The sequence below is a fragment of the Oncorhynchus clarkii genome, chromosome 1 (genome assembly GCF_045791955.1).
Source record: "Oncorhynchus clarkii lewisi isolate Uvic-CL-2024 chromosome 1, UVic_Ocla_1.0, whole genome shotgun sequence".
In the NCBI taxonomy this organism is placed as follows: Eukaryota; Metazoa; Chordata; class Actinopteri; order Salmoniformes; family Salmonidae; genus Oncorhynchus; species Oncorhynchus clarkii.
Window position 1 is genome coordinate 43,987,847 of NC_092147.1, and position 21,427 is coordinate 44,009,273.

The 21,427-nt window shown below is 42.2% G+C and overlaps 1 protein-coding gene across 3 annotated transcripts in view; it reads right to left on the minus strand.

The window, feature by feature from the left end:
* Positions 1 to 580: 580 nt before the first annotated feature.
* The window catches only part of LOC139407721 (F-actin-monooxygenase mical2b-like), an 89,390-nt gene continuing 68,543 nt past the window's right edge, over positions 581 to 21,427 (minus strand). For all 3 annotated transcript variants that reach the window (XM_071151590.1, XM_071151583.1, XM_071151574.1), the window contains 14 exons: positions 20,642 to 20,828; positions 20,447 to 20,523; positions 20,255 to 20,336; positions 14,061 to 14,169; positions 13,885 to 13,955; positions 13,088 to 13,153; positions 11,411 to 11,517; positions 10,504 to 11,272; positions 9,748 to 9,830; positions 7,638 to 7,733; positions 6,893 to 6,989; positions 4,102 to 4,207; positions 3,929 to 4,002; positions 581 to 3,799 (listed from right to left, as the gene is read on the minus strand). In XM_071151590.1, the coding sequence (XP_071007691.1) occupies positions 3,615 to 3,799; positions 3,929 to 4,002; positions 4,102 to 4,207; positions 6,893 to 6,989; positions 7,638 to 7,733; positions 9,748 to 9,830; positions 10,504 to 11,272; positions 11,411 to 11,517; positions 13,088 to 13,153; positions 13,885 to 13,955; positions 14,061 to 14,169; positions 20,255 to 20,336; positions 20,447 to 20,523; positions 20,642 to 20,828 (2,109 nt within the window). In that variant the 3' untranslated portion in view covers positions 581 to 3,614. The remainder of the gene's footprint in view (positions 3,800 to 3,928; positions 4,003 to 4,101; positions 4,208 to 6,892; positions 6,990 to 7,637; positions 7,734 to 9,747; positions 9,831 to 10,503; positions 11,273 to 11,410; positions 11,518 to 13,087; positions 13,154 to 13,884; positions 13,956 to 14,060; positions 14,170 to 20,254; positions 20,337 to 20,446; positions 20,524 to 20,641; positions 20,829 to 21,427) is intronic.

Genomic DNA, 21,427 nt, shown 5'->3' on the forward strand with positions numbered 1-21,427 from the left:
ATGCTGGGTTTGGTTTAGACTAGCCAGTGTTGGGATTAACCGTGTTGGGCTGATGTGAGACGGCTCTGGGCTGGCTCATACTGGGATAGCCCGTATTTGGTAGGTGTGGACTTATGGCTTTTTGTGGGCTAGCCCCTGTCCACATGAGGCCAATGGGGTTATGTTTGCTGGGAACTGCTTGGCATTCGACCGCAAGGCGCTACAGAGGGTAGCGCATACGGCCCAGTACATTACTTGGGCCTAGCTCCCTGCCATCCAGGACCTCTTACTCTATTCTAGGTAATGTCAAAGGAAGGCCCTAAAAATTGTCAAAGACTCCAACTACCAAAGTCATAGACTGTTCTCTCTGCTACTGCACAGCATGCCAAAGTCTGGAGCCAACAGTACCCTAAATAGCTCTACCCCCAAGCCATGAGACTGCTAAATAGTTACCAAATAGCTACCAGGACAATTTGTAATTACCTTTTTTGCACTAACTCTTTTGACTCATCAGATACGCGGCTTCTACTGTTTATTATCTATCCTGTTGCCTATTCACTTTACCCCTACTAACAGTACCAGAGTTTGGACACACCTACTCATTCAATGGTTTTTCTTTATTTAGCTATTTTCTACATTGTAGAATAATAGTGAAGACATCAAAACTATGAAATAACACACATGGAATCATGTAGTAATAATTAAAGTGTTAAACACATCAAAATATATTTTATATTTGAGATTCTTCAAAGTAGCCACCCTTTGCCAAGGTTTTTTTTAAATACATTTTTATTTATCTAGGGAAGCCAGTTAAGAACAAATTCTTATTTACAATGACGGCCTACACCAGCCAAACCCTCCCCTAACAACGCTGAGACAATTGTGCGGCGCCCTATGGCACTCCCGATCATGGCCGGTTGTGATACAGCCCGGGATCGAACCAGGATCTGTAGTGACGCCTCTAGCACTGAGATAGTGCCTTAGACCGCTGCGGCACTCAGGGTAGGTTTGGTTAAGTTACTTCCTAAATGTAATCCGTTACAGTTACCTGTCCAAAATTGTAATCAGTAACATAAGTTTTGGATTACCCAAACTCAGTAACGTAATCTGATTACATTCGGTTACTTTTAGATGACTTTCCCCTTAAGAGGCATTAGAAGAAGACAAAAATGTATGTTACCAATTGAACCACATCTATTGCAGGATAAATCAATGTTAAAGTTTACATAGCTGGTCATATATGGATGTTACATTTAACTTTATGGGTTGGTTATGTAGGCTTCCCATCACATTCAACTACATATAATAATACAATTAAATTATATCTTTACATTAAAAACCAAAGTCTATCAGAATTCCAGTCATTCCAATAAATGTTATACCCCTTGATCTTCAAGAATAGGACTTGGAAATATGGAAGTATAGATTTGCCAAATTGTTTTACCTGAGCATAACCCCAAAACAAAGGATTTATTAGCCAGCCCTACTCTGTTTATGATTTTGTTGTCATGGAGGACTGATTCGAGTTGAAAAATAAATGCTGCTCTCATGGAATTGCTTGGTTTGAGCATTACTGAAAAGTGCTATTTACATGTGAAAAAATGAATACCATATGCATCATTTGCTATAGGCCTATTGTTTCACTTTTTGTTGGCAACACTTTGATATCTTGATAATATGCAGCTGTTAAAAGGGCAAATCCACAGTGAAACAATAAATAAACGGCCATCCCGCCTCTGTTTTGGTAAAAAGCTGAGCGATAGGCCTGGAGAAATGTAACCACTCTCAGAATAACAGACAGAGCTATGGATGCAAGGACTGACTATCCATGATATCAACATGATTGTTTAGCCATGTTATGAGGTTATACAGTGTTAGTTTACATTTACATTGTTTACAAACATTGGAGAAAAACAAGCTTATATTTTGGGTTCTTATGGAGTGTGACAGTTGAACTAAGATCATGAGGCATTTCTAAGTTATATTCTTCAAGAATTAATGGATATATATATATATATACAGTACCAGTCAAAAGTTTGGACACACCTACTCATTTAAGGGTTATTCTTTATTTTTACCATTTGCTACATTGTAGAATAATACTGAAGACATAAAAACTATGAAATAACACATATGTAGTAGTAACCAAAAAAATGTTAAACAAATTAAAAATAAATCATATTTGAGATTCTTCAAAGTAGCCACCCTTTGCCTTGATGACAGCTTTGCACACTCTTGGCATTCTCTCAACCAGCTTCATGATGTAGTGACCTGGAATGCATTTCAATTAACAGGCGTGCCTTGTTAAAAGTTACTTTATGGAATTCATTTCCTTCTTAATGCGTTTGAGCCTATCAGTTGTGTTGTGACAAGGTAGGGTGGTATACAGATGATAGCCCTATTTGGTAAAATACCAAGTCTATATTATGGCAAGAACAGCTCAAATAAGCGATGAGCAATTACAGTCCATCATTACTTTAAGACATGAAGGTCAGTCAATTCAGAAAATGTCAAGAACTTTGAAAGTTTCTTCAAGTGCAGTCAAACCATCAAGTGCAGTCAAACCATCAAGTGCTGTGATGAAACTGGCTCTCATGAGGACATTAGAGCGGTGGAAATCTGTCCTTTGGTCTGATGAGTCCAAATTAGAGACTTTTGGTTCTAACCACTGTGTCTTTGTGAGATGGATGATCTCTGCATGTGTGGTTCCCACAGTGAAGCATGGAGGAGGTGTGATGGTGTGAGGGTGCATTGCTGGTGACACTGTCAGTGATTTATTTAGAATTCAAGGCACACTTAACCAGCATGGCTGCACAGCATTCTGCAGCGATACGCCATCCCACCTGGTTTGAGCTTAGTGGGGCTATCATTTGTTTTTCCAACAGGACAATGACCCAACACACCTCCAGGCTGTGTAAGGGCTATTTGACCAAGAAGGAGAGTGATGGAGTGCTGCATCAGATTACCTGGCCTCCACAGTCACCCGACCTGGGAACTCCTTCAAGACTGTTGGAAAAGCATTCCAGGTGAAGTTGGTTGAGAGAATGCCAAGAGTGTGCAAAGCTATCATCAAGGCAAATGGTGGCTACTTTGAAGAATCTCAAATCTCAAATTCTATATGTGTTATTTCATAGTTTATGTCTTCACTATTATGTAGAAAACAGTAAAAATAAAGAAAAACCCTTGAATGAGTAGGTGTCCAAACTTTTGACTGGTACTGTACATAAGCAATATTTTTCTTTGAGAGGGAAAACACATTTGATAGGCTGAATCTATGGGTTTCTGTAGTGTTTATACGTGCTTTCCAGTGCAACTGAAAAAGTGTTCTATATTATTCTATTTATAAGGCTGCATAACATTAAGGGTTTCTTGGTAAGGCATACAGTAATCTCTGAAGGCTGTCTCGGGAGACTAGCCTAAACAAACACTTGATGTACAACCCTCAGGTCCATAAGAGGTGTGGTCCTCAAGTAGGAATTGACAAGTCAAATTGATATACATATTCAAAAGGGTCATCATGCCACGTGCGGCCAAATCCAGTAGGGTAGTCACTAGTAGTGAAGTCACTTGTCTCTTCTGCCTGTGGAGCTGCATGGTGCTGTAGCCTTTTCCCTGCCCCAGAGGGCTGATTCTCTTCAGGTCCAGTGGAACTGGTAGCCTCTAGACAGTATCAGGCTCTCCGGGTCTCTGTCCTCAGCCCTCTCCTGCAGCCGCTGCTCCTCCAGCTGGCTGACCAGAGTGTCTCTCCTCTCCACCACCTTCATGATCTCCGTCAGCATCTCCTGTTCCTCCGCCAGCTCACTGGAGCTCTTCCTGGAATCTGCAAAGGGCCACAGCGGATAAAGGGCAGCGGCGCAAACGTATAACAGTGGTAAGTTCAGAATGTGCAACTGCTGCGCACTACAATTGCACAGTACTACACTACAATTACACAGTATGTGACCCATACCATTTATGGACATCCTGCATCGTAGATCCCTCTGTAGTTGACTCTGTCTGTCTTCCAGCTCGAGTTCCTGAGCACTAACAACAGACAAGACAACCCATTTCGAACACCCTTCACTCCATAAGGCAGTCACACTATCTGAGAATGCTCTCTGCCTCTCATCTTTTCCTACTTACAATATGACCAGCTCCTCCTCATAGCGTGCCAGTCTGTTCTTCTCCAGGACCAGCTTGAACCACATTTGAAGGAGCTCGTGCTCATCAGAGAGACCATCACCTTTGTCTGATAGTGGGAGAGAGCAAGGTCACAATCAGTTACCCCAACCCCATATAGAAGTTTGATCATTCTGTTTCTTCATTCCTCATTACGTCCAAGGTCGACTAATAAGCTCCCTGTCACAAGGTTATACAGTAGACGGACATAGTAATCGTCCAACTGTACATGAGCCGATAACGTAAATGAGTCATTCCATCAATTCGGTGCCTTTTGAGAAGTATAACTTGGTGGGGGAAAAAAACGCTCGATTTTCACCTGATTTTAACATTCTGTAATAGAGAGCACACGTTCATCTTCATAAAAAGTGTTCTCCCCATCTCAATAAATAAAACATGTAAATGAATATAGAAAGTGCCTATTAAGTGCCAAATAAAGTAACAGGGTTGACGATTTCATCTTAAATCAGCCATAAATCCCCCTGTCACAAGGGGATTGGAAGCTTGTTGTGTGGAACAGGGAGTGGCAATTGAACACAAGCTTCACAATTTGTATTTATTGTTCAAACATTTCTAGCCTGTCTATTTATGCGTAACAGGGTTGACGTGTTATGTTCGACCTGCTCAGTTTTCCACCACAAAACACCAGCAAATGGCCAAAAAGAGTAGAACCAGCTCACCTACTTTTACACTATGATTTTTCTATTAGATGTTCAAGGTTTTGTTTGAAAAACGTATCAAAATATGAATAGCTTCACCGTATTAGAACACGAGTTCAGTTCATGTAACAGACTTGACCTTAAAATGAGGGACAGACGTAAATGAATCACTAATCACTTGAAATAAATAATAATATTCAAAATGGACTTTGCCAAAGAAACAAAATACCTAAGGCTTTACAATGAAGGTGAACTTGGAGAAATGTTGGGGTTAAGTGAGTTAAAACCTTCCTGGAAGGTCACATGGAGGGACATGTCAAAATGCAGAATTTTGGAACCTCAGCTTTTTTGGCACTTCAGCACTGGTTGAATCAACACTGTTCTCACGTCATTTCAATGCAATTACATTGAACCAACAATATTAGACCCATTAGAAGAGTGTGTTTGATTGAACGACAGCTCCTCGTGCCTTTTCTAAATCTTCTGAAACATTATGCCGTCTTTGTTGTCAGAAAGTTCAGAGGAAACGCCTTCTCTACCATTGCCACATACTGTAGAGCACTGTGACCCTTGCCTCCAAATACCCCTGCAAACATCTATTGATTCATTTTTTAATTTTATTTTTTACCTAGACAAATCTATTTTGATTGAGGAGAGTCAGATACAAAGTCGAAACTTTGTGTTCCTTTTTCAAACTCAGAATCTTGCCATGCACATAAACCTGTCATTGTCTGACAACTACCCCTGCCCTCTTTCTATCCATTTGGAGTACGTTAATAACGTAAATGAACAAAGAGTCTATTGAGCCAAGAGCCCTTCGCTATAATGCAATTATCCAAACAAAGCAAAAACATCTGCACAATGACGGCCACATCACAAGAGAATATCTCTGTGTAGTTTTAGAATCAGAATTTGCAAGGTCATTCACTGTACTGAGAGGAGCCTGCCTGTTAATGTATCTGTCTCAAATGGTACTTAGACAAGATACACTCAGTCATTCAGTGGAGGCTTTTAACATAGAGCCTGACTATTGAACGAAACATGAGTTTACACAAAAATGTGCTTTCCATTTGAGAATAGAAGGGAAAAAATGTGGATGAAACAATTGTATTACTCAGTTGTGTGCTTTTATGCACTGTAATCTAATTTAATATAATTGTAATAAAAGTAACAGCTAACTATGCATAAACTCACAATAAATTATTTATCTGGAGGGTGCAGAAGGAACAAACACATTTCTGAGAAACGGATGAAAATCCCATTTTACAATTCCGGCAAAACACAATTTACCTTTGAGGACTATGATTATCAGTACAAAAACATGACTTGTTAAAAGGAATGACAGTTTTTCATTCTAAAATGGCTGTCTTTAATGGCTAACTTGTATATCACGATGTGCAGTGGAAATGAAACATGGGTTGCTTTCCCACCACCTTCCTCTCTTCACAAGGCCAATATACACTGTAGTGATTTCAAAACAATTTTAGCTTGAGGTTATTTTGGTTATTAAGGTTCTTTTGAATGCAAGTGACTATAATTTGGTGCCATTTTTTTATTATATATTTTCCTAGCAAAGGCATCCTAGTTCTGACTTGTAGACTACTCTAGATAAGGAAATTGAAATAATGATTAGAGAAGCATTGCCACTTTCAAACCTCACAGAAACCAGTCAACTAGAACGAGCATAGGTCTTTCTGAATACAGTATTTACGTGTCTCGGCTATATGTTCTTGGCTGAGGTCAAACAAAGATGAAGAGAGTTCCATTATCAGCCATGCCTTTCTCCGCTCTCTGTTCATAGCGGTCTTCACGTGCCATGTCTTTGTGTGTTACCTTCAGAGAATAAGGCATCTCTGATGCAAGGACAAGGACGCCAACTTACTGAACATTCTGATTTTGACCCTTCCAATCCATTCTCCTAAACTCATAAAATTCTCTGGCCATGAGTCAGCTACGTCAACTGAACGGATACACTTTTATGTACTTCACTCATACTGTACACGGTGCAGCTGTTGGAATCCGCACAGCATGGGATGACAAATGTACAGTACTCGCCAAAGGTACAGTACATGCAGTTAGGACACAGCGTGGCTCACCTGGGGATTCGCCTCGAAGGACCTTCTCAATGGTCACCCCTCTCTCCTCCAGGTCCTTCTGCTTCTCCCCCACTTCCTCCAGCTGCCTCTGTATGACCTTCACACAATAAACAACCAGGTCAGAAACAACCAAGGCAGGCTCACAATGTAGCTCGACACATAATATTTATATTCCATTTATCTCCCCAACAAATCAAATATGTTTGTGGAAGACTTCATGAGTGATTCAAATGTATCAGGAAAAAAAGCATCTATATAGATAGGTTAGTTGACAATGCCACAAAAACGATGTGCGCACTTTCATGGGGCAGAAGTCAGAGTGTTGTTGTGATACTGGATGGCCAGATTGTTAGCAAGAATGACAAGAAACTACCATGTGGGAAATCGTAATGGGCTCGTTTCAGCTCGTTTCATCTTGTTATTGATACCATGTCTTGTTGTAAGATGTTTAGACTGATTTCATGTCAATGCTAATATGCTCAAATTCGATAACTAGCTAACCAATAACTGTAACAATGTATTTGAGAGACAACAAGTGCTCATTGTGTTTTCAATAAACATCAGGGACAAAATATAGCTTACATGTTGCCAGTAATCTAAGCGAACCCATATGTTTTCCCCATTGTTGTGCATGCCTCGGTTTTGTTGCTAAACAACCAACCGTCTATAAAACATGTAAACGAATGGCAAATGATCATAGAAGCCCTTTGTGTGGTAATGCTGTTGTTTATGTGCTCTACTGTACCTGGGCTCTGTGGAGTCTCTTCAGCTGCTCTCTCTTGTTCTGTTGAATCACAGTCTCCTCCTGCCTCCTCCTCTGTCTCTCTGAGCTCCCATGGGTCTAAACACAGACCAGCAAGACAGTGTCACATACCACTTACCTCACAGCAGAGTTGAACCCTATTTTCTTAATCACAACTATTAGTGTTCTGTGCACAACAGTCTGATATCTTATCAGTCATGCACTTATCCTGACCTGGCGGAAGAAGCAGAGATTGTTCCTAACAGAGAAGTGCAAAAAACAGTGCTCAAAATGAGAGGGTGGAGTGTGCGCGGTGAAGCCATGGCCCAGACATACTACAACACCAGAGTGGGATTTCCTCCCTGTATGTAAAGTGATAAGAGCAGGTCATGATGTGCTCCTTTCAGCCTTCCCAATAATCACTCTCTAATGGAGGATGGATTATCTGTTCCCCACCGGCCTCTTTCTGCCTACTCTGTATCCTCTGCCTTGAGGAGAGGTGCCTCTAATCGCTGATCTGACCAGTGGAGGCTCCTCAGAGGAGGAAGGGGAGGACCATCCTTAGTGAAATTCATAAAAATAAAAACTGTAAAACATTAAAAAAGTTATCCTTTTTATATAAAACTATACTAAATATATTCACATCACCAAATCATTGATTAAAACACATTTTTTTGCAATGAAGGTCTACAGTAGCCTCAACAGCACTCTGTAGGGTAGCACCATGGTGTAGACAGAGGACAACTAGTGTCTGTCCTCCTCTTGGTACATTAACTTCAATACAAAACCTAGGAGACTATTGGTCCTCTCCCCCTTCCATAGACTTGCTCAGTAACTATGACAACTTCGGGAGGACATCCTGCAACCTATCAGAGCTCATGGAGCATGAACTGACATGTTGTCCACTCAATCAAAGGATCAGAGAATGAATCTAGTACTGAAAGCATAAGCTACAGCATGCTAGCACTGCAGTACAAACAATGTGTTGAGTAGTTGACTCAGAGGTAAAAAGACAATAGTTGAACAGTTTTCAACAAATTAATTTCTTGAAAAATGAAGGAGAAGCAAGAGTCATTTTTTCTCACTTTCAGTTTAACTTACTTACTTAGCAAATGCAGCTATCTAGTTTAGCCTATTCAAACACCCAGCTCAAACAGAGGGATGCCATGTTAGCTAGCTGGCTATGACTATCCAACACAACACTGAAACTCTTCCAAGTCAAGCTTTTGGTTGTATTAATTGCCACCGGGCCTGCCGGTGGAACTGCTAAACTGCTTACTGACTATACACTAACGTTACCTCGTGATTGTAGCTGGTTTACTAACGTATTAGTTCTATTAGTAATGTTGACTAGGATGTTACTTTAGCTAATATGGGGTCAACGATGTAGGTTGTGTGCAGCGGTTTTGATATGGTTTGGCTTGGAAAGTTTTTTTTGCCTGGTCACATACAGCTGATGTGTAGTGCATTGAAGTCCACAAACGAAGGGAAAAGGTGAGAGGAGGAGAGTGCATAGATGCAAGAAGGAATACAACGTAGATGCTATGAATGTGAACTATGTTTACGCGTGATCATTCTGCCAATTCTGTTGAAAAACATTTCTTAATAGCAAGCAAAAAAAAAAAAACTGAATTTGTCCAATAGAGACTCTCGTTTGCAACTGTTGGACTAATGACCCTAGATAAGCTAGAGGCAGGTAAGAGTGTGCAAGGTGGTATTGAATTTGTCACTGTCTGTCCATGTGTCACTGTCTGTCACCTTTTCTCTCGACCTGTGTGCACCTACCTTGTAAACGTTAATTCTTAGGCTAGGTTATAGCAACCTCATGATGGGTATAGGGAAAATGATCATGTAGTAGCCTAAACCTATCGATGTTACATTGAACTGGGTGAATGGAATATGAACGACAGACATCCAATATGCTGTAATAGAAACAAGGCCATGCTCATAAAAAAAAAGGTCCTCCCTCATCTTAAACGGCACTGACCGCCACTGGATCTGACGTGACAGGGATTGTTGCCTTCACCCATTATTTAACATCACGATCAGTGATTACTTCCAAGAAAGGCAGGAAGGAATGATGCATGTAACAGTATTGGAAGAGGGCCCTTACCTTCGGCTGGGACAAAGGTTTGGCTGGGACAAGCTCATCATCACTTGAGGAGTTGGACTCATCCTTCTGCTGTTCGCTGGAGGCTGTGTATAGATGAGACGACACAAGGACATTACACTGGAGCAGTGGTCTTCAAACTGTAGTTGTACACTCACTTCAACTATGTGATTTACATTGTTAGGTTCTAATTATCAGAGTAAGAACTCGACGGACACTATGAAAGCTTAAACAAAGCTTATTCTTCCCAAAGGATCGAACAGCTAAATCGACAAAGACATGTTTATAATAGTGGTGGTATATGTACCTCACTTTGGGTGGAGTCTCCTCCTTCTCGCTAAAACATTGCATCTTTATTGCTAGGCAGGAAACAAAGTGATACGGGCAAGAAACGGTTCCAATTCCCTTAACGTGACCTCGACCCCCTTATCCATGGCTCTCTCCCCTTATCAGTACTGCCACATGGGACCGTTTTCCCTGCACTCAGCCCCTCCCAAGCTTAACTGCACCCACCATAACCCTTCCTCCTACAGATAACTCATAGTGTAAACCCTCTGCTATGGCACCCCTCATGTCTCTATTATAACTAAAGATTAATAATAGTTTAAGCTCAAAAACCCAAACCCATCGACATTAAACACCAAGTATAGGCTAATATTGTAATCTCATTTCATTATAGCATTGTAGCATTTAGTAGCCACGGACGGCAAAGGAGTAGAAGCATATCATAATGCTCATCACATCCTCCTGACCCCTGACCTTCGTTCCTGATGTTGGACAGGATGGTCCTGATGTCCTTCTCCAGAACCCCCGCTCCCACGCTCTCCGGCCCCTCCCTCTTATTCAGCCTAATGTAGGAGAAGAAGTTGAGCTTCCTGGGCGGCAGTGAGGCCATGTCGTCTGTGGTGAAGGATCCCACGGACTTGTTGCTGCCTAGGGACACCTGGTCCAGTAGCATGGGCAGGTCTGCGGGTCTATCACCCATGGAGGCCTTGCATGGGTGTGGGGTTGGCTGGCTCTTCTGACCCACTCCCACTGGTTCGGCCTCCTGGCTTTGGGCAGTAGCCCCAAACAGGGAGCTAAAGCTGAAGGCGCCGTCAGACAGAGGCCTGGGCTTGGTGGGCCCGTTGTTGTTCCTCCTGGTGACAACTGTGTTGGAGTCTGTGGTTGTCCCTGGTAATCCAAAAGACCTTCTGAAGGCATTTGCCCAAATCTGGAACATGGACGGTGCCGGCTGGGCCTGAGCTGGGACTGGCTCTGCCTCTACCTGAGGCAATGGGAGGATCTGGTCCCCAGGTTTGGAGTGTTTGGATGGGTCTCCTCCTCCAGGGCTTCGGGCCTCTTCTGGAGTAACCAGGTTCCAGTCTAGGAGCTTCTGTTTCTCAGACAGGGACAGGGTCAGCCTCTTCTTCGGGCCGACTGCTTCCTCCAGCTGTGGCACTTTGGTGACAGGAGGCGCTTCTTTACCCATCGATGGATTCTGATTCGGAGAATCAGGAGGTAGTTTAGGACCATCATGGGAGACCTGCTGAAAAAATGCCAAAGTATTTTATTATTGCTCAGTACCAAAGTATTGTTTTATTGCTCAATTGCAATAAGGTATACATGTGAAATGTTTCTATAACATAGGAAATTGTTGAGTATCTGTATGAATTCTGTGTTTTACTGGTGGTTCAATCACGTTGAAATCAAAGTTGGCCTCTTCAATGATGGGCTCCTCTTTTTCTGTAGCGTTTTCATGTGAGAAGTGCCTCACCAGGATGAGAGGGAGAGCTAAAGGAGTAGAGTACAACATATACTGAATAAAAATATAAACGCACCATGTAACAATTTCAATGATTTTACTGAGTTACAGTTCATTTAAGGAAATCAGTCAATTGAAATAAATTCATTAGGCCCTAATCTATGGATTTCACATGACTGGGAAGGGGCGCAATGGGTGGGTCTCAGACGATCCCGCAGATGAAGAAGCCGGATGTGGAGGTCCTGGGCTAGCGTGGTTACACGTCGTCTGTGGTTTGCAAGGCCAGTTGGACGTGCTGCCAAATTCTCTAAAACGACGTTGGGGGCGGCTTATAGTAGAGAAATTAACATTCAAACCTCGTCCACCAGAGCTGTTGCCAGTTCCTGCAGTCAGCATGCCAATTGTACCCTCCCTCAAAACTTGAGACATCTGTGGCATTGTGTTGTGTGACAAAACTGCACATTTTAGAGTGGCCTTTTATTGTCCCCAGCACAAGGTGCACATGTGTAATGAGCATGCTGTTTAATCAACTTCTTGATATGCAACACCTGTCAGATGGATGGATTATCTAGGCAAAGGAGAAATGCTCACAAACAGGGTAAAGAAATATGTGCACAAAATTGGAGAGACGTAAGCTTTTTGTGCGCATGGAACATTTCTGGGATCTTTTATTTCAGCTCATGAACCCTGAGACCAACACTTTACATGTTGTGTTTATATTTTTGTTCAGTATAGATAACATACATTAATCAGAGCTCATACAGCAACACAGTGCTGTAGATTAGACTTAACACACAACTCGGATGCATTCACATTAACATGCATGTGCTGTGTTGTCATTGTGCATAACATTAGGGTCATCACGCATGAATGACCAATCATGTGGGAAATTTTCAAATAATATATGCAAAACCCTTATGGTTCAAAAGAGTTGAAGAAACCAGAATTATTGCGTTTCATCAGCAAGAGAGCACATTTGTTGTTTACCCCGAAAAATTACCTTTTTCCAAACACTAATCTAATCTCATTCAATTGTAGACAACTCCAGATAAAAACTAATATTAAAACTCTTTTGCCCAGAGATCAACAGCTCCCTCTAGTGTGGAGAGAACAGCTCTGACGCTCAGGTCTTCTCACTAACTTGTTTGTTTTTCTTGCATGTAACCAGCTTAAGGACGATAAACCTTATATCCATCAGTAGAAAGTCATTAGTGGTCCGATTGGATTTGAATCTCCACTATCTTGCTCTATTGAACCATGGGGCTTTACAGTCGTTCAGGTCTAACTCCATAAAATGGATGACGAGTTGGTATATACAAACTCCAGGGAGAGCCCGCTAGAAGTATAGCTTACTACTGCATTGACAGCGAGAGAGTTGAAGGTCAATGACCCATTGGGATTCTTAAAAAGGCATGAAGTACGCATCGTAGGCCCCTAACTGCAACAGCTCTTTACAACACTTCTACAAAGCACAAACATCACAGAGCTAGTAAAGCCAGGGTAGGGCATAAGAAGGGGTGAAATTGTGCCTGTATGATAAGGACAGGAGGTGATGGATAGACCAGATAATGTATTGTCAACAGCAGATAGTCTACTCACTAGCACGGATCTTCCTCTTCCATCGGCTGTTCCCAGACAGGAGAGTTGAATTGGATCCGGAAGGTTCTACAGGTGTGGGTAGGAGAGGGAGAGAATACGTAATAAGTAACACATGCCACACACAGTACTGATCTGTGCCAACACATTTGAACTGGATGTCTGTCACACAACAATGATAAACGATGCTACAGTATAGTTCTGAATGTACATGTGAACCAAGCCAATGAGGAGACCTCGTTCCAGAGTTCCTCCAACTCAGCCATGGGGTGTCGTCACAAACCTAAAACTGAGCCCAGCCAACGTAGCGTGGAGAACAGAACAGATGTGGTCTATAGACAGCCAACAGACAGCCCTATCCGTGCAGCCGAACAGAATGTTCCGGCCATTCACAGTGCTCAGGGCTCCCCCATGCCAAGACAACTATTCAATTAGTAAGTGAGAATGACTTTGTCTGCCCCACCCAGATTTCAGAGCCTTAACTGGAGGAGTGGGAGTCTCACACTTGGGGAAACAACGTATGGTGAGCTGCTCCTAACTCACTCAGAGCATAATAAACTATGTCTATATCCCACAGGACCAGGGCTAAATCACTAAACGGATGGAATAATTTCCTACATGCTCCCGACATCCAGACTGATGTCTGTAATGTCTGTAATGATCCTGGGAGAGAAGTTAGGCTGCTACAAGGCCAAGGCTGTGGACGGTGAGAATAGGGAAAGAGCGATCGCTGTAGCTAGGGAAAAATCAGAAGGCCAATGTGTTTCTCATGGTGGCGAATGTCAGGGAGACCTGCACACCTTTCTTCTCTTGTGCAGAATCTTGTGGTCGGAGAGAAGTATTCGAGTTGTCCTGTCTCTCCGAGTCGGCACTGCAAATGGTCATAGACAACAGACACAACGAGCAAATGGCAAATATCCATTTGGATTGTGAACAAGGACACATTCTGAGCATTGTGCTGTACTAGTGGACTCACGTCCTGTTGGAGTCAGGCATGTCCAGGTCCACAGCCTCCTCCTCTGCCACTTCAGGCACCATGCGGGTGTACAGTCCAGTCAACAGGCCCGTGTATCTGTAGTGATGCCCTGAAAACATACCCATCTTATTAGGTTATACATTCTGCCAGATTTAGTATAGCTATTTATGACACTAAGTTTACTATAAACAAACAAGGATATCTTTGGTGACTAAGCTTTGTTGGAACACGACTACTCTTACTATGTGTAATTACGTCTGGCTCTTTTCTAACTGCCTAGTACACAGTCCCAGGTTGCATAATTGCTATGGTAACAACTAACATTTGACCTTACTTTATACACTGAGTATATAAAACATTAAGGACACCTGCTCTTTCCATGACATAGCTTTCACCTGGATTCACCTTGACAGTCTATGATCTCTTATTGATTTAACTTGTTAAATCCACTTCAAATCAATTGAGATGAAGGGGAGGAGAGAGGTTAAAGAAGGATTTTTAAGCCTTGAGACATGGATTGTGTATGTGTGCCATTCAGAGGGTGAATGAGCAAGACAACATATTTAAGTGCCTTTGGATGGGGTATGGTAGCAAGTGCCAGGCACACTGGTTTGTGTCAAGAACTGCAACACTGCTGGGTTAACAACACTCAACAGTTTCCTGTGTGTATCAAGACTGGCCCACCAACCAAAGGACCTCCAATCAACTTGACAACTGTGGGAAGCATTGGAGTCAACATGGGCCAGCATCCCTGTGGAACGCTTTCGACACCTTGTAGAGTTCATGTCCGACGAACTGAGGCTGTTCTCAATATTAGGAAGGTGTTCCTAATGTTTATTATAAACTGGGTGGTCTGAGCCCTGAATGCTGATTGGCTGACAGCTGTGGTATATCAGACCGTATACCATGGGTATGACAAAACATGTATTATTACTACTCTAATTACATTGGTAACCAGTTTATAATAGCAATAAGGCACCTCAGGGGTTTGTGGTATATGGCCAATATACCATGGCTAAGGGCTGTGTCCAGGCACTCTGCATTGCGTGTTGCGTCGTGCCTAAGAACAGCCCTTAGCCGTGGTATTCGGCCACATACCACACCTCCTCTGGCCTTATTGCTTAAGTATACTCAGTGTATATTTGCATGAGTCAGCATGCAGTGAAGTCTCATCTATACATTTTATACAGTTACCTGCCAAAATAATGGAAACACTTGAGTAAATGAGGGATACAAAGTATATTAAAAGCATGTGCTTCCACACAGGTGTGGTAACATTCCATCATGCTTCGGGTCATGTATAAAAATGCTGGGCATTGTAACTAGATGGAGTATAGCTACGACCGGAATTTACTTTTCGTAGCAGGTTAGGAGAGCAGTTTAGCTAACTTTAACCTCATTCTCCTAACATGCTACGTTAATTCTCCTAACCTATTGTGTAAGTTCTCCTAACCTGCTACGAAAGTCACGGTCGTAGCTGTATTCCACCTAGTCAGAACCATTATTTTGGCTACCATGGCTATGATCCCCTAGGAAGGACAATGTCCCGATCCACAGGGCACGAGTGGTCACTGAATGGGTTGATGAGCATGAAAACGATGTCAACCATATGTCATGGGCGTCTGTCACCAGATCCCAACTAAATTGAGATTCTGTAGCGGCACCTGAGACAACATTTTCCATCCAACAAAACACCAACTAATATAATTTTATGAAGGAAGAATGATGTCGCATCCATCCGATAGATTCTACAAGTGTCTGGAACTCTGTGCCAAGGCACATTGAAGCTGTTCTGGCTCGTGGTGTCCCAACGCCCTATTAAGACACTGTTGGCGTTTCCTTTATTTTGGAAGTCACCTGTGTAAACAGGTATAAACTGAGACTTTGGAAAAGCATGTTAAAACATTTAAACACCAACCATGTGACATGAAACATTACAGGGAGAATTCAGCTAGCCACAGCTAGGTGATTACTTACAGAACTAAACTGAAGCCATGTTGACATTGTTTTATACATTATTTTGAGAAGTTCCACCGATTAGTTTAATTACATTTGCTAACCATAAAGAAAATTTGAAAAACCTATACAAACATTAGATATAGTTATATCTAGATATATACATAAATATATGGGGCATGCTCAGTATCGGAATCAGATTGTCAGATTTATGGTTAGGATTCCAATGCAGAATAACAGAAAAGCACCACTTGTAAATGAACTCTGCGAGAACTCTTATAATGCAGACCAGATTTGACCCAGAGGTGACCCAACAGGAAAGATGAGAAAGAAAGAAAGACAAAGCCATAAAGTGAAAGGATACGTGCAATGGTCTATTACTATTATTTGATTTAAGTTCATAGTTGAAACGCTTTTGTATTAGGTCTAATGTATCATTTGTTGTTGTGACAGTAAGTGACTGTGCTATTTGGATAAAAAAAAATATCAGATGTGGTTAAGCGCATGGGAATGTGCAAATGTGCAAATCAACAAATGACAAGTTTTTTTTGTGAACAGAGGTTATGCTTTTAACAGGGTTATTAATGTGAGGCAGCTGGTGCAAAAAATATATTCAATGGGGCAAAAAAGTATTTAGTCAACCACCAATTGTGCAAGTTCTCCCACTTAAAAAGATGAGGCCTGTAATTTTCATAGGTACACTTCAACTATGACAGACAAAATGAGAAAAAAAAATCCAGAAAATCACATTGTAGGATTTTTAATGAATTTGCAAATTATGGTGGAAAACAAGTATTGTCAATAACAAAAGGTTTCTCAATACTTTGTCATTGCCAACAAAGGGTTTATAACAGAGGTCAAACGTTTTCTGTAAGTCTTCACAAGGTTTTCACACACTGTTGCTGGTATTTTGGCCCATTCCTCCATGCAGATCTCCTCTAGAGCAGTGATGTTTTGGGGCTGTTGTTGGGCAACACGGACTTTCAACTCCCTCCAAAGATTTTCTATGGGGTTGAGATCTGGAGACTGGCTAGGCCACTCCAGGACCTTGAAATGCTTCTTACGAAGCCACTCCTCCGTTGCCCGGGCGGTGTGTTTGGGATCATTGTCATGCTGAAAGACCCAGCCACGTTTCATCTTCAATGCCCTTGCTGATGGAAGGAGGTTTTCACTCAAAATCTCACGATACATGGCCCCATTCATTCTTTCCTTTACACGGATCAGTCGTCCTGGTCCCTTTGCAGAAAAACAGCCCCAAAGCATGATGTTTCCACCCCCATGCTTCACAGTAGGTATGGTGTTCTTTGGATGCAACTCAGCATTCTTTGTCCTCCTTACCAAAAGTTATATTTTGGTTTCATCTGACCATATGACATTCTCCCAATCTTCTTCTGGATCATCCAAATGCTCTCTAGAAAACTTCAGACGGGCCTGGACATGTACTGGCTTAAGCAGGGGGACACGTCTGGCACTGTAGGATGAGTCCCTGGCGGCGTAGTGTGTTACTGATGGTAGGCTTTGTTACTTTGGTCCCAGCTCTCTGCAGGTCATTCACTAGGTCCCCCCGTGTGGTTCTGGGATTTTTGCTCACCGTTCTTGTGATCATTTTGACCCCACAGGGTGAGATCTTGCGTGGAGCCCCAGATCGAGGGAGATTATCAGGGGTCTTGTATGTCTTCCATTTCCTAATAATTGCTCCCACAGTTGATTTCTTCAAACCAAGCGGCTTACCCATTGCAGATTTAGTCTTCCCAGCCTGGTGCAGGTCTACAATTTTGTTTGTGTCCTTTGACAGCTCTTTGGTCTTGGCCATAGTGGAGTTTGGAGTGTGACTGTTTGAGGTTATGGACAGGTGTCTCTTATACTGATAACAAGTTCAAACAGGTGCCATTAATACAGGTAACGAGTGGAGGACAGAGGAGCCTCTTAAAGAAGAAGTTACAGGTCTGCAAGAGCCAGAAATCTTGCTTGTTTGTACTGTAAATACTTTTTTGCCCCACTGTATATATATATTCCCCCCCCAAGTCTTTAATATTTAAATAGTTAATTCTGCTGTTAATTTGAAAGCTGTGAGAATGTTATAAATGTAATGGATCAACCATGAAATGCTATATGACAACTATAAACAGCAAATTTTTAACAGCTTAAGCCATGGATAATAGCTGGTAAATTTTGCAAGTAAAAAAAAAAAAAGGAGGAAGCAAGTAACTTCTGTAATCAAATAAATTTATTTATACTTACAGCTTTAAATAGCATAAATTAAACAACCCGTTTATTCACTATGGAAAAATACAAGGTAGCAGACAAATGATTAAACAACTAAAATGTACAACAAAATATTCTGGAGCTAACATGCAGAATTGTGCCCCCCCCAAAAAAATAGGATCCTCTCAAGCGCAATGAGCTCAGCTTTGTGTATTAGGAGGAACATGAGAGAGCCTTTGAGGAGGTTTCTGAGAGGTAACCACCTTCTGCAACAGAGAATCACAAGGGGACATACAGAGAAGTAGAGACAGGGAGGTTATCATGTGTCAGATGGGTTGAAAAAAACTGCATGCCAAAAACGTAGAGGCATGCGGACCTTGAGCATGTGGGTTAGCTTGGAGGAATGGAAGGCTTTCGAAACATGCGTCAATTAACAAACAAAGTGTGTGGCTAACTAAATTAACTCGTCATACACAGGACCCATGCCTAGTTCATGTGTGGTTAAGAAGAGCTATGAAGGCAGCTAATGCAAAGCAACACTATTGATCACGTGACCCAAGCAGGGCATCACCTTCCTGCAGCCACAATTCAGCCAATCAGAGGTTGCAGCATTGGAAACTTGAAACTACATATGAAGTGAAAGAAAGAATGGAGGAATGAAAATGGGGATATATGGAAGGGAAAACATAAGAGACACAAGTACTTAGAATCACAAATTAAATAAAAGCTTTGTGGCATCACTGTACCATAACAGATAATTAGCTGAAAAATAATAATACTGTACTACCGGAACAAGCTATTGATTGAACATCTACAACACATCAGCACAAACATTTGTGATAATTCACATCTTAGAATATGTGCAGAAATGTGCATTAAATCCAAGGCTTTTGATACCAGCAACAAAAGCAAACAAATTATAACTAAATATTTTAAATAAAAATATATTTTTGGCAGAATTTGCTACAGTACCTGGTGTAGGAAGTAAAAATTAGAATCCTCTCAGTGTTTCCAGACATCTGTTTCTACCCCACTTATCTAATATTTTACAACAATAAGAATCCGTTTTTCAAACAGATACATCTAAAATCAAATGTGTGTTCCATTAAACGGCCTAGACAATCAAAAATAATACTGTGCGAAAGCTGTTCTAAAACCAAAAATGTACACATTAAAACAATTACAACAAAATAGTCTCCAGAATCATCTTAATAACAGAAAAAAAACTATTGTCAGAAAATAAATACTGTTTGGCATTTCCATTGCACATGTGCAATACAGCAGTGCAGTTCAAGAAGCATAGCAGGACTTCGTTCTCTAACTTCCCACATCACAAGCACACCAGGCACAACGCAGAGGCCTTAGCAGCCCCTCCAAGTCAACTAAAGTGCTTTTAGTGGATCCTTTTTTGGATTACTTTGGAGTTAAAAATAAAAGTTGAACCCAAACATAAGCATGGGAATACTGAAATAAAAGATTCAAGCAATTGAAAGGATGCATGACCTCCTCAAATGCTAAGGACCATGTGTCGCACTTGCTATAATACTTTGATGAACCAACAGATGTGTTTCTCGGCATCAAATCAAAATCATGGAAGAACAAATAAGACTTTTGAAATTGAACCAGTCTGCATACAGTACTGTACAGACTGAAGCAAGTGCCTGTGCTTTAGCAGCGAGTACAGTACAAGTGCATCATTAAGTCCATGAGACCCAGAGGCACCAGGCTCTGCCCCCTCTAGGTGAGCCTGAGGCCTAGGTACTGCTGAGCTTAGTGTAGTAAGCGGTGAGGCTGAGGCTCAGCCTCCATGTACATCTGGCCCAGGAGCTCGTGCAGTATGCTCAGTAGGGGCATGCCCAGACTCAGCAGCTCGTACAGGAAGCCGTAGTCCTCCGAGTGGTCTATGAGGTGGAGCCCTGCCTGGCCAACCGCCGCATGCACCCAGCGGGCCAGCTGGCAGGGCGTCCCACACACTACCCGGCCCGCGTGCAGCGGCCAACGCAGGCTTCTCCTAAGGAAGGAACTCAGGGTACCTGAGGGCTGGCTCTGCAGGCTGTCTGTGGCCGAGTAGGGGTCACTCCGGTCCGGCGAAGACGTCAGACGTCCCTGGTCCTCCTGCGTGTGATACAATTGAAATCAGACCACGTAAAACGCATAAATAAAAAAAACAACATGAATAGTAAAAATGGCTGTGTTTATGTTTGCTGTTACTGAAAGCTGTTTACCGTTCTCCTCAGGAACTTGCTTGAACTTTGTAGGCTGGAACGACGCTGAGAATAATGAGGCTTGCAGTAAAACTTGCCTGAAACACAAAACACTGTAAAAACACATGCCGGCTGACACTAAAAATCAAATAAATTCACAAACAGCTTCTGTCCCCAGGTGGGAGAGTGGCTGGTGTCGGTGTGTCAGCATCATGCCGTGTTGGGAGTCGTAGGCGTGTCCTCCCAGGCGTAGTGTGGAGCTGCAGACATCACAGCGGAAACACTCCCTGTGGAAGAAGTGGCCCTCAGCGCTGAGTCGCTCCATCACGTACACACGCTTGGAGCAGAAGTGACACGTGTCACTGCCTCCCAGGTTCTGAGGGAACTCCTTCCGCACGATACACTGTCAGGAGACAGACAACAGCAGCCGGTTAGTGATACGGTGAGATCAACGTAATAGGCAAGCTGTTACTGTAGTCGTCTACTGCTAACAATGAGGGTGGTTGAGGGCCATATGAAATGAGTCATTGAGCATTGTTGGTTCTAAACTCAGCAAAAAAAGAAAGAAATGTCCCTCTTTCAGGACCCTGTCTTTCAAAAGTTAATTCGTAAAATTCCAAATAACTTCCCAGATTTTCATTTCAAAGGGTTTAAACACTGTTTTCCATGCTTGTTCAATGAACCATAAACAATTCATGAACATGCACCTGTGGAACGGTCGATAAGACACTAACAGCTTACAAATGATAGGCAATTAAGGTCACAGTTGTGAAAAGTTCTACTGACTCTGAAAAACACCAAAAGAAAGATGCCCATGGTCCCTGCTCATCTGCGTGAACATGCCTTAGGCATGCTGCAAGGAGGCATGAGGACTGCAGATGTGGCCAGGGCAATAAATTGCAATGTCCGCACTGTGAGACGTCTAAGACAGCACTATAGGGAGACAGGACGGACAGCTGATCATCCTCGCAGTGGCAGACCACGTGTAACACCTGAACAGGA